Source organism: Chiloscyllium punctatum, chromosome 10 (assembly GCF_047496795.1).
Source record: "Chiloscyllium punctatum isolate Juve2018m chromosome 10, sChiPun1.3, whole genome shotgun sequence".
In the NCBI taxonomy this organism is placed as follows: Eukaryota; Metazoa; Chordata; class Chondrichthyes; order Orectolobiformes; family Hemiscylliidae; genus Chiloscyllium; species Chiloscyllium punctatum.
In genome coordinates, this window is record NC_092748.1 from 51,792,876 (window position 1) to 51,805,875 (window position 13,000).

Genomic DNA, 13,000 nt, shown 5'->3' on the forward strand with positions numbered 1-13,000 from the left:
CTTACTGAGTTGTACTTCAGTGCTCATTGTTTTGTTCAAATATTGAATTGTTTCTGCTTTTGTATGTTATAGCGCAACCAATAGAATTCACAAAGACAATCCAGGATATAGTGGTGAAAGAACATGAGTCGGCTGTATTTGAATGTGAAGTGTCTTTCGATGATGCCATTGTAACCTGGTTTAAAGATACAGTGGTGCTGAAAGAAAGTCCAAAATACAGCTTCAGAAGTGAAGGGCGGCGACACTTTATGACTATCCATAACGTCACAACAGAAGATGAAGGTACATACAGTCTAGTGATTAAGTGTGTCATTTTTATTATCATAGATATCTATATCAATTATCTGTCTGCAAATTTGTCACTTGAGTTCATTTTGAGGGGAGAAGCAGGGAAGTTACATTGATATGGAATCTTAGTTTGGTTACACTTAAGTGTTTGTTCATTGCAGCATGGTAACAGAATCACACCTGCCTCTCACTCACTCCTGCCTTCCCCACTAAGATTTTACCTGCAATAGGGAAGGGGTTGTGCAGTCTAATCATTTGTGAGCCAAATGAGGGCCTTCAGCAGCAAATTTAATGGCCTTCTCTCTCCATTGCTGGGATTGGTGGCTGACAAGTGTAGGGAGGGATTAAACTTCCTTTGAGAACCCCTGCGTGCCCAGCTCCCCGCAAGGGTCCCACTACTCTCATTCCATTTCATTTCAGCTTCTCACTGCCCAATCCATCCTGGATATGCCAGGCTAACCCCATTCAGCTCTTGAATTTACCTTCAAGTCCAGCTCCATAATCCACTTCTATCTGGGACTTGCAGCAATGGCCATTGTTCTTAGTTTTGCTGCTGGGAAGAGGGTTGCCAAAAATTTAAGTTCCCAGCAGTTCTCTCATGTGAGACTAGCTTCTTGATGGGAGTGGAAGGCCCACCTCAAGTCATTTAGCACCCATTAAGTAGTTGCAGGATACATTTGCCAAGCTGGAGAGGACTGATCCCCAACTCTTATGCAGGGTTCAGGGATCCCAATCCCCTTACCCGCTTTTAAAATTCAGCCCTAATTTATGAATAAGGATAGAGGAGCACTAGGGAAAGGCACAGAAAATTTCCCAACATGAACTTATAGCTTATCAGTGTGGGACAAAAAGTGTGCTAGCAATGGAAAAAGCTGAAAGGTGACGAGGTAGAAGTCTTTAAAAATGCGAGCATTATATTGAATAGATTAAAATAAAGTGTTCCAATTATGGGGTAGACAAATCCAGGGACCGTAAGTGCAAGATCATCACTAATAAGTAGTTCTGGAGAAATATCTTTATTCAGCATAGTTAGATTATTTAACTTTCTCCAGAGAAATATTTGAGATAAACAATATAAATATAGTAAATAAATGGGGGGTGATAAAAACAGAAAGGTATATTGATAAAATGAAATAATGCAGAGAGGGAGGAGCCTCATCTGGAACATAGACACTGGCAAATATCTTTTGCCCTGATTGGCCTGATTCTGTGCTGTGAGTACAAGTTGTACCTTCCTAATCTCTGGTCTGACAAACTCTGTGATCTGACACAGTCTTCCGCCGCAAATGCTGCAGTATTTCCATCTTTCTGCAGGACCCGCAAATCTTCCAGTTTCCACAATTGCATCAGTTGGTAAAGAGATTGTCAACATTCTCTAAAATAAGTGCTTTTCAACTCACTTTATGCCACATGCCACTTTTTAAGCATATTTTAAGAAAAAACCTCCCGTCCTAACCCTAATGTGGTCCAGCAAATCCTGTGGTCCAGTAATGGCCCTTCCTGAGGCTGTCAGATCATGGAGGGACAAACTGTACTGTGAAAAGTATGTTATGCAAATTTCAAATAAAACATTGGAAAAAACAGGAGAATGCAATTATATTTTCCAGGGGTTTACTCAGTTATTGCTCAACTTGAGCCAAGAGGTGAAGCTAAAAGTACAGCGGAACTTTATGTTTCAAGCCAAGGTAGGTGCAATATAACTTACTGCAGCTTTTAAGTAAAACTAAAACATTCAATTCATGACTTTATTCATTTTCACTCATGGTAAAATCTGTTCTTTACAGAAATCACCTTGAAACCCAGGAAACCTGGTGGGTAATCTGTTTTTTAAATAATCTAATATTCTAGTTCTTAGATTTTCCTTAATATTATCATAATATATAAGGAGATCTAAATGTTTTTATCTTCAGTAAATAAAAAAAATCATAACTTAACAAAAATTAACAATGGCAAATAACTTTAATTACAAGTATTTTTAAAACAAGTATTTATTTGTATTTTTTAATTTGGACTTTAAAACCGTGCACATACGATAGCCTGTGATCAATAATTTAAAATGTGCTCCTAGCAATGCTGTGTTAATATTATTGTTCAATTTTTTTCATAATAAACGTCAAATATTTAAACCTAAAATACCAGTTACAAATTTCATTTCATTTCTTGTATTAAATTATTCAATCCAATAGTTGCACAAGAGGATTGAAAGATGAAAAATTAATTAGCACTCTTTTGTATTGTTTAGATGTCATTGACATTAGAATTCCTGCATCAAAACGCAATCCTTTAGAGATAAGAGAACAATTTAAGAATGTATTATCAAAGAAGTCTTGGTTTAATTGGAGAATGTATGAAATTTTCCTTCCAAAGTAAAAGTTTAATCAATTATTGTTTATTTGTCAAAATGGCATTTTGGATTCTTGTGCAAAATTTTCAGCTGAAGTTTTGAAGTTCCTTTGTGTCCTTTGTATCTCTTTGTGATCTGTTCAGTAAGCTATAAAAAAAACACATTTTACTTGAATTCTTGGAATTATTTTGTTATTTACATTTTTTTATTCTTTTTATATTTCAGAAAAAGAATGGGCAGAAGAAATAGGTAACTTGTCTTTTTATAAGAGCTTAATTTTAGATACTTCAGCATTCTGAAAGTAATTGAAACTTGCAAATACAACATATTGTGATGGTGGAAATCTGAAAGTATGCTGGATCTAGCAGTATCTGTGAGGAGAGAAACAGAATTTATGGGTCGATTCTCAACAGACAGTGGGAAGCATAGGTTTCAGAAGGGAGTTAAAATCTGCAGAGGTGATACCAGGTTGGAAATTCTAACATTATCCAATCTGTTTTTGTATTTTGGGGAGGCATTGGCCTGGTGGTATTGTCACTGGACTGTTAATCAAGAGACCCAAGTAATGTCCAAGGAACCCAGGTTCAAATCCTGCCATGACAGATAGTAGAATTTGAATTCAATAAATATTGGGAATTAAGAGTCTAAAGATGACCATGAATCCATTGTCATGGATTGTTGAAAAAACCCACCTGGTTCACTAATCCTTACATGGTCTGGCCTATATGTGACTCCAGACCCACAGCAATGTGGTTGACTCATAACTTCCCTTTGTGCAGTTAGAGTGGGCAATGAATGCTGGCAAAGCTAGGGACGCCCTCATCCCACGAATGAATAACATAAAAAGTTTAAAAGTGAGTAGGGATCTCTTGGATTAGATTCCCTACAGTGTGGACACATGCCCTTCGGCCCAACAAGTCCACACCGACCCTCTGAAGAGTACCCCACCCAGACTCATTTCCCTCTGACTAATGCACCTAACACTATGGACAATTTAGCATGGCCAATTCACCTGACCTGCACATCTTTGGACTGTGGGAGGAAACCGGAGCACCCGGAGGAAACCCACGCAGGCACAGGGAGAATGTGCAAACTCCACACAGACAGTCACCCAAGGCTGGAATTGAACCTGGGACCCTGATGCTGTGTGGCAGTAGTGCTAACCACTGAGCTACCATGCCACCCATAATTAGTTGACAGGTAATTAGTTGTCACATTTATGTAGGTAATTATATGCTGTCTTAACTGGCATACTGGCTTTCACAGTCAACATAAATATTTTCCCACTTGTCAGCAGCTCCCAGGACTAGGACATTGTGTATGTGGGAGGGTTTGCTTTTTCAATATACGCTGGTATATTGAATCCCTTATGAACAATGTAACTTATGAGTTTCAAAAATACCCAGCTGAGAGAATTGTGTTCACAGCATTTCTTCAGAGACTGTGTACTTTAGCTGATCTGGCTTCCAAGATGTTAACAATCACCTGCCAGTCAGCTGGGAGTGGAGGCAGTGGTGGGATATTGAAAATACCTGTGCTGGCCAATTCACTGGCGTTGTCCTGCATCAGCTCTATTTTGTAGTCACTGAATAATCACCAACAGCAGGACTGTATGTCTGTACAGTGGAATTTTCCTATTGACCTCCAGTATCTCATGGATAGTGGGGCCAGTTTAATTGCAGGGCATTGCTTGAAGCCAGTGGTTACAGACAGGCATAGACCCTGGGTGGTATACTGGCTGTGCACTGCCCTGTGCAGAGTAGCAAGCTAAAAGACTTCTGAGAGGTCTTCCAGCTTTGGTAACCTATTCACTAGCCTTAATTGGGTGACAGCCCCACTTTCTGGCATTAATTGGCTGCACCACACACTTCCAAGCTTCTGATCACATTTCAGCTGGCTGGCAGGATTCAGAAACAGATACTGTCAGATCTGCTGTGTACTTCCACCATTTTTGTTTTCAATATAATTGAAACATGTAATGGCCATATAATTTTAACATGTTGTACCATTGCAATGAAACCATCTGCAAAATTTCACTTGTATCATTGGGAAGCATGGTTACTCTCTATCAAAATGAATAGTAATATTTAGAGCATAATGATTCAACAGAAAGAATGTTTGCATAAAGGATATGCTGTTGTAGAAATATTTGCAATAACTATTCTTGCATCCTTTTCTTTTGTGTGTGATGGAAAACTAGAGGTAATATATTGGCTACCTATTTTACACCATGCTCAGTTTTCCTTCTCATTGGCTTTAAAGGAAAAGAAAGGAATATTAAAAATCAGATAACCAGTGACAAGTCTACAAATGTGGATTTTCCACCACTGCTTAGACATTAAAAATCAACCTCATGGCTTGCAAGCATCATTGCATTATCACAAAATTTAAACATTTTCAACATTACACCTCCTCTATACCTTTGTCTTCCTTTCTCCCAATTATTTTTACTTCCTCAGTTCTCACTGATATTTTTGTTATTTAAATTATGTATCTTTCTATCCAAGATCACACTGTCATATTTATTTCATATAAGACAATTTTCTTTGCCACTCATTTATTGAAAGCCTGATTTTGAACCTGTTAAAGGGAAAATGCAATGCTAGAAAGTGTGGCAGCTATACTGGCATCCTGATAATGAAGGCCTGTAGCTTGCCTGACTTTGGGACCTAGGTCTCATCTGCTTAAAACCAGTCAGCTGCTACACCCAATAAGCCTCCTTGTGCAGCTCAAAGATCAAAGCTGGGAAAATTCTACAGGCTTCAATTTATTTTCAGCTTGCAATTACTTTCCAGTAAAGAACCATCAGACCTTTTCTTCAAGTGCTGTCACTGACACTTTTAAGGACTGCTGGTGAGGCCACTTTAAACCTTTCAAAACTGAGCAGAACGTTAGGGTTTTTAAAGACATTAATTCATTGATTGCAATATCCAAGGCACCCCAGCCTGTTTCCAATAGCTGTTTTTCCATGAAGAATCACTCAGATACTGGTGACACATCTTTCATATTTTAACTAGAAGTTGAAGATGGCATGCACTGATTTCTGCCTTTCTGCTTGTAATCTTTTGACTGATTGTATTGCTCAGCAGCCTGTTAAATCTGGATCAGTTAATTTCTTTTAGAATGGTAACGCAGTCTTACTCCGATGCAACCTCATACTGGCTCACTAATAATAAATTCCAATCAGAGTACAATTTACTGTGATAGCAATAAAGTCTGATATCCATTTTCTGACAGTCAAGATAATTAATCAGTTGTGTAAATTTATCATATCCAAGTGATTAAACCTTTTTTTTAACTATTTATGTTAGTTTATTTTGGGAATACTTTAAACGGGATCTTAATGTTATTAAGCAAACTAACTTTGAAGAGATGTTGAAAATGACTGTGTAACACTGGCTTGTGACTATATCTGTATCTTCATCAGTGTTAACTTTGTTTAATTTCATTGTCATGCTCCCTTAAGTCAGTTGCTCAATTAAGAAATCAGTGCACATATTGAACAATGTATTGTCAAAAAAACCAGCACAAATAGAAAAGTGGAACACGTTAGTGTTTTTGTTGAAATTATTTTAATAAATTTAGAATTTTCTTGTTTTATGTTTTAAAAATATACAGCTCTGTCTCAAATATTGTATATGAAAATTATTGATTGTAAACTAATATAAAATCAATCTTTTGAAGTTGCTGAAAAATATGAGATCAGTGAAGACATTTCGTACACAATATTGAAGGAAGATGAATACACGCACTGGAAAGGTACAGACAGAATTATGTTATCTCAGTTAAATACCTAGCCAAAAATTGTTATCTAAGCTTTTAGAAAACATAAGTATTCAGGTGAGATCTCTGGAAACAACTGGCATTCAAAAAATTGTATACAACATTACCCACACTTTAAGAAGGAAATATACATTTTACCCAAATTTGGTGCTTTTTATGTGATCATATTCACTGAAACAGGATCAACACATTATAGGCCTTCATTCAGATTTCTTAAATGTGCTTTTTTTTTTACCAAAGCAGAAATTATGTAACATCATTTTTTTTTAAAGTTCCCACAGCTCCTGAGGAGATTATTGAATACATTGATGTTGAAGAGGAAGTTTATTTAAAAGAAGGTAAAAATCTTGTGTTTCTGAACTAGTGAGCGTTTTGTGCTACTATCAATTTATCCTTAAACATCTTTTCTTTTAAATAATTCCTTGCATGTAATTGTTCTTTTATTTTGTAATGCTAAAATGCACTTCACCATCTTTTTGAATTCAGATCTTTGCTTAACTGTGGCATAAATTCCAGCCGTTTTTGTATGTATGTGTTTGTCTTGGACTCAATGTTATAGAGCAAACTTTGATTTACTTGTAGAAGTTAACTTGTGTTTTAGTGTTTCAAAATTTGAGTAGAAAGTCAGGACAACCTTACTTGGTAAATCATATTTTGTTTAAGATTTTCAAAAGAGATTAATTAGTTTAATTTTGATATTGACACTAATTAGCCAAGACCCTTTTTAACTGGCAAACGTGTGAGTTTTCAAAACTTGAGCTGTGTTGTCAAATTTTCAGTAGTACTAACATATATCTGTTGAGCAAGTGGTCGAGTCTCGCATTTTCTTTGAATGTCTTTTGTTAGTATTTGTTTGTTCTGGTCCCAGATCATGGTCAAGCCTTTTTTTTAATATGTTGAGTAGGTTTTCCTGTCCTTCCTTTGAACTTTTCCTTGTGCCTTTCCTGCACACACTGTAGCCAAAATGAAACATTAACATTAGCCGCATACGTTTTTTTAAAAATACTAAATACTAAATCTACTTAGTGTACACCAAATGCAGAATAAACATGGTGCAGCTTGGAAATGTGAAGGAACCATTTGAAAATAGTTTGAACTCAAAAATATAATTATTTCATAATTTGTTACCTGCCTTGCCAATATCCAACTGATGTGCAATTTCTTGTAAAATATAGTAGTGTTTGCAGATGTGAGACCACGGAACCTTTGTTAATAGAGTTTGTTAAATATATGTAAATGTCTTTTGTTAATTGTTGTAGTCTACAATAACAATAATGTCTTTGAAGTGTCTGGAGTTGGCAAAATATCTGTATCTGAGAAAGTACCTGAACCAGCTGCTCCCACTTGGATTTCTATTGAACAGGAAGCAGTTCCACGGAAAGGTACAAAGAGCTTGCATTTTGTTCACAAAGTATCCTGTGTGTCCTGTGGATCTTATCTGTCTTCATTGTGTTTACTCACAACAAATACCACCTTGCTGTATTTAGTTTTGCTTATTCTTTATTTTTGTAGAATGCTTTTTGAGTTGATACACTTGATCAAAGCTGTTGTAATTCTTCATAATTGTTCTTATTTGTGTATAAAACTATTAGGGTTTTTTAATGATATGTTTAAAATTTGAAAATTGTCAGACCTTTGTTTATACTTATTCAAACTAATTTAATAATGTACAGTTTTTAATTATTTTGTGCGAGTGAGGTAGTCTGGATTTGCTCTTAATCAGGACTAATAATAATCACTAATAATCTTCAGTAATAATCCTCACTAATAATCTTCAGTAATAATCTTTACATTGCATAGACTGGCAAGAAGGTAGCAATTCAAAAACTTTGTTTCCAACCTCTTTTATAAATGTTCTTTGATGAATGGAGACAGTTCCATAGGTATGACAATCTAAAGCCAGCCCTGAAATTATTTCCATTGTAGGCTCTCCAGTTGTACTTTTGCTACCTGCTACCATGACTGTAATATTTTCATTTGCTTTGAAAACTGACAGAATGAACAGATCCAATATTTAGATTTGATTTCCTGTGGCTATATTTTTGCTGGAACTATTCAGAGGACCTGATGCACATCCAACAACATTTTGTGCAATGTCACATTTCATCAATTCCATTCCAAACATATTAACAATAACTAACGAATTTTCAAGCATATGTATTTGTATTGGACTTTCAACTCATAGATTGGTCATTATTGTTATACATCTATCACTTCTTAGTATAATTTTGTATCACATATCTGTACGTTGTGGTCTAATTGTTTGTAATGTATGCTCATGGTCCATATGTTTTGTTTCCTTTTTAAAATATTTAAGTTACATTTCTTGAATGTGCTTTGTCTAAAATTGAACATATTCTTTAAAGAGCCTCCAAAGCGTGTGGTTGAGCAAGTTGAACAAGTTACAGTTTCAAGAAAGGAAATAGTTCCTCCAGAGAAAGGTATGGGAATATTCATAGCATATTTTTAAAATGATATTTTAAATCATGCAAGAGCCAGGTGCCAATGGTATTTGTCTCTATTGGGCCCCTCCCCCAATGAGTTAGCTGGCAGGGGACCATTTAATCGGGCACGTAGGACCCTGTCAGCTTCCTGCCTCTGCTCCTATTAGGTATATGGCAGGAAGGTATTTTAATAATTTTCCCACACTGCCACCAATGAGATGTTTATGTGTGATTTATGTCCCATCCCCTGCTGCTGGTATTCATCCAGCAGTGGGCAGGGGTCTTGCCTTGCAGGAACCAAAAGTAGTGCAATGGTATTGTCTATACCTCTGAGCCAGGAGCCCCAGGTTGAAATCCTACCTGCTCCAGAGCTGTGTAATAGCAGCTTTGAAGAGATTGTTTTATAAATATTTACAGGAACACAAAACCCTTTCTAGCTTGCTTTGGGGTTGCAGCGATGGTGGGGAGGGAAAATCCCTCTTTCAAAGGCATAGTGCTTGATTGAGGGGCACTGCATGAAGAAGGGTGGAGGCTTGCCAGAATTAATTTCCCTCTGCATTTGCATCTACCCTTCTTCTCCCTAGTCTGTGACACCCCATCCTCCAAACCCCATCCTGCTATAAATCACACATTTCCTGTGCCTGGCCTCTAATGGATGTAATACTGGCTGCAGCCACCACTCCAGATGGCACTGTTGAGCCTTTCTATGGCTAGCAGCTCCCATAGGGTTGTATCTGTAGCCCCAAAGACCTTCACCCTGGGGAAGATCCAGCACTGTCCAGGTGAGTCCCTGATTGGCACACAATTCTGTAGGTCTTCTTGAAATAAGGCAGTGTGGAACCTGCATAAATAAGGTGTCTGTGTATGTCTGTCTGCAGTGTGGCTGCCACATCTTGTACTTTATAATTTTGTTTGCTTGTGAGATTAATGGACTCATTGAATGTGACACACCCAATTGGAAGAAGATGCAGCAGCCCATTTCCTTCCTTCAGGGAAGTCCTGTCACACCTGTTCCACTTGGGCAGCGTGGTGGCTCAGTGGTTAGCAGTGCTGCCTCACAGCACCAGGGACAGAGGTTCAATTCCCTCCTTGGCCAACTATCTGTGTGAAGTTTGCACATTCTCCCTGTGTCTGTGTGGGTTTCCTCCCACATTCACAAAGATGTGCAGGTCAGATGAATTCGCCATGCTAAATTGCCCATACTGTTAGGTGTATTAGTCAGGGATAAATATGGAGTAAAGGAATGGGTCTGGGTGGGTTACTGTTCGGAGGGTCGGTGTAGACTTGTTGGCTGAAGGGCCTGTTTCCATACAGTGGGAATCTAATCTAATCACTCAGGTACTTTCCTGATCAGTAGTCTGTTTTACCCAAGACCATGGAAGGGATGGCGCAAGAGGTGACTTCATGATCCCATCATGTTTGAATCTCTTAATTTACAACATTTTTGAAAGGGATTGGGAATTGTAACAAGCAACTTAGTTGCCAACAGGATATATTCAAGGCTGAGAGTGCCCATTCCCATGCTGCACATTAAGTTCAAAACACATTTTTATAGAGTCATAGAAAGAAATATGTTTTTCTGCTTCCCAGCATGGTAGTTTATTAGTTACTGACATGTCTAATCAAAAACATAAATATGCTGCATCTGGTGAATGAAAATTGTTAATTAAAAGTCATATTCATGGTGCTACTGGTAATGATAGATCATTTGGAGATTTACAAATAAAATCTTGTAGGCTAGTTGAGAATAAATTTATGTACAGTAGAGCCATGATGAGAAATTATTGTGTGACTGGAACAAGATAGTACTCTGTCAAATGTATTAATCGGCACGTTTGTGTTTAATGTTATGTGTATTTCTGTGATGAAATGTTCTGAGCGCATGTCTTTCATATTCTTTGTCCAAAATTAAACTCCTTAAAGTGGCCAAGGTTCCTGAGCCTCCTCCTGAAGGAAAGAAACCAATTGTACGGAAAGAGAAGGTTCCTCCAGCTAAAGGTACAAAAGAAGCTGTTTGTTATAAATGAGTATTATTCGTTTGATAAGCAGTGTCCCCATCTTACCATTATCTTGTAAAGTATTGCTCTTTCTTAGAAGTTTCAATTTGCCAGTGTTCTGCTACTAGCTAGTCTTATTTTATAGTACGTTAAACTGTTTGCTTATGTGTTTGTACCATTCTTCTTCTTTATCTCATTCCAAGGCATAGTGCTTAATTAAGGGACACTGCATGAAGAATGATGAAGCCCTGCAAGAATTAATCTCCTTCTGCCCTTGCAGCTACCCCCTTCCCCCTAATCTGTGATACCCCATCCTGCTCTCAATCACACATTTCCTGGGCCTGGCCTCTGATGGGTGTAATGCTGGCTGCAGCCACGAATCCATATGGCACTGTTGAGCCTTCCTGTGGTTAGCAGCTCGAAGGGGCAGTATCTGTAGCCCCAAGGTCCTTCACCCTGGGGAAGACCCACCAATGCCCAATTGAGTCCTTGATTGGCATATAATTCTGAGGTCTTCTTGAAAGAAGGCAATGTATCAGTGAGGTGTCTGTGTATATCTGTTTGCAGTGTGGCTGCTTGCATCTTGTACTTTATAAATGTATTTGTGAGATTAGTGGACACATTGAATGAGACATACCCAATTGGAAGAAAACGCAGCAGCCCAGGACCTTTCTTTTAGGGAAGTCCTGCCACATCTTTTCCACTCAGGCACTTTCCTGATCAGTGGTCTGTCTTACCCAAGACCAGGGAGCCAGGGGATTGGGACAGGGGGTAACTTCATAATCCCATCATGTTAGAATATCTTAATTTACAACATTTTTGAAAGGGATTGGGGATTGTAACAAGCAATTTAATTGCCAACAGGAAATCATTAGAGGTTGAAACTTCATCCTATGGAGATCAAAGCTGAAAGTGCCCATCCCTATGCTGCACATTAAATTTGAAACACATCTGTTTTCACAAAGAATGTGAAGTGTTGTTGAAGAGATATGTTTTTCTGCTTCCCATAATCATGGTGCTACTGGTAAAGATAGATCATTTTGAGATTTACAAAGATAATCTTGTTGGCTAGTTGAGAATAAGTTTGTGTACAGTAGAGCCATGATGCCAAATGAGAAATTATTGTGTGACTGGAACAAGATAGTACACTGTCAAATGTATTAATTGGCTCGTTTGTGTTTAATGTTATGTGTATTCCTGTGATGAAATGTTCTGAGCACATGTCTTTCATATTCTTTGTCCTAAATTAAACTCCTTAAAGTGGCTGAGGTTCCTGAAGAAAAGAAACCAATTGTACGGAAAGAGAAGGTTCCTCCAGCTAAAGGTACAAAAGAAGCTGTTTGTTATAAATGAGCATTATTCGTTTGATAAGCAGTGTACCCATCTTACCGTTATCTTGTAGAGTATTGCTCTTTCTTAGAAGTTTCAATTTGCCAGTCTCTGCTGCTAACTAATCATATTTTACAGTATGTTAAACTGTTTGTTTATGTGTTTGTACCATTCTTCTTCTGTATTGTGTTGTTCTTTTGCAGAAGCAAGAATTAATTTTGATACTGTTGTTTCTGCTTAGGTAAACTTTAGAACACAGGGACTGAAAAGTTTAGACAGGTTGTGCTTGGTTTATGTGCTCTATGAGTGCAATCATTCTTCTGACATGGTATCTGTGACATGCTCTCACCTCTGTTGCTAGTAATGTTGCCGCTATTTTTGTTGAGCACTGAATCACATGCACTGAATGTCTTCCAGAAGTATAGAGATTAGGTCAATCGTGACATCCATCAGCATGTAATATTGGTTTGTGAATTTGGTGTGGGACACATTGACCAAAAGCTAGCCTTTTTTATGATCATGAAACTGAGCAAGCATTCAGCAGCAAGCAGGAGTGTTCCCTCCAGCACCATGTTAAGGGATCAGCAATTGTCTTTAGGTTAGTTGCTGACTGATTTCCACTGCCTGTGCTGTGCAGAAGCAATTTTGGGAGGAAAGTTCCACATTGAAGGACTTTGTCTGGACTTCAGGAATTATGCATAAACAACCTGGTCAAAAACATGAATGCAGTAGGTTTCCTCCCCTTGAACAGACCATTGCAGGGAGGGTGAACAGAGATATCCCAAAGCAAAGCAAATTACTGTAAGAGGGAGCAT

General features: G+C 37.8%; 1 protein-coding gene across 1 annotated transcript in view; it reads left to right on the top strand.

Annotated features, from left to right (window-relative positions):
• ttn.2 (titin, tandem duplicate 2) overlaps window positions 1–13,000 on the top strand; it is a 346,071-nt gene that overhangs the window by 151,346 nt on the left and 181,725 nt on the right. The window contains exons 115-124 of the mRNA XM_072579113.1: window positions 73–282; window positions 1,896–1,973; window positions 2,073–2,099; window positions 2,858–2,881; window positions 6,317–6,391; window positions 6,688–6,753; window positions 7,702–7,797; window positions 8,782–8,856; window positions 10,783–10,857; window positions 12,118–12,180. Of these exons, the coding sequence (XP_072435214.1) occupies window positions 73–282; window positions 1,896–1,973; window positions 2,073–2,099; window positions 2,858–2,881; window positions 6,317–6,391; window positions 6,688–6,753; window positions 7,702–7,797; window positions 8,782–8,856; window positions 10,783–10,857; window positions 12,118–12,180 (789 nt within the window). The remainder of the gene's footprint in view (window positions 1–72; window positions 283–1,895; window positions 1,974–2,072; window positions 2,100–2,857; window positions 2,882–6,316; window positions 6,392–6,687; window positions 6,754–7,701; window positions 7,798–8,781; window positions 8,857–10,782; window positions 10,858–12,117; window positions 12,181–13,000) is intronic.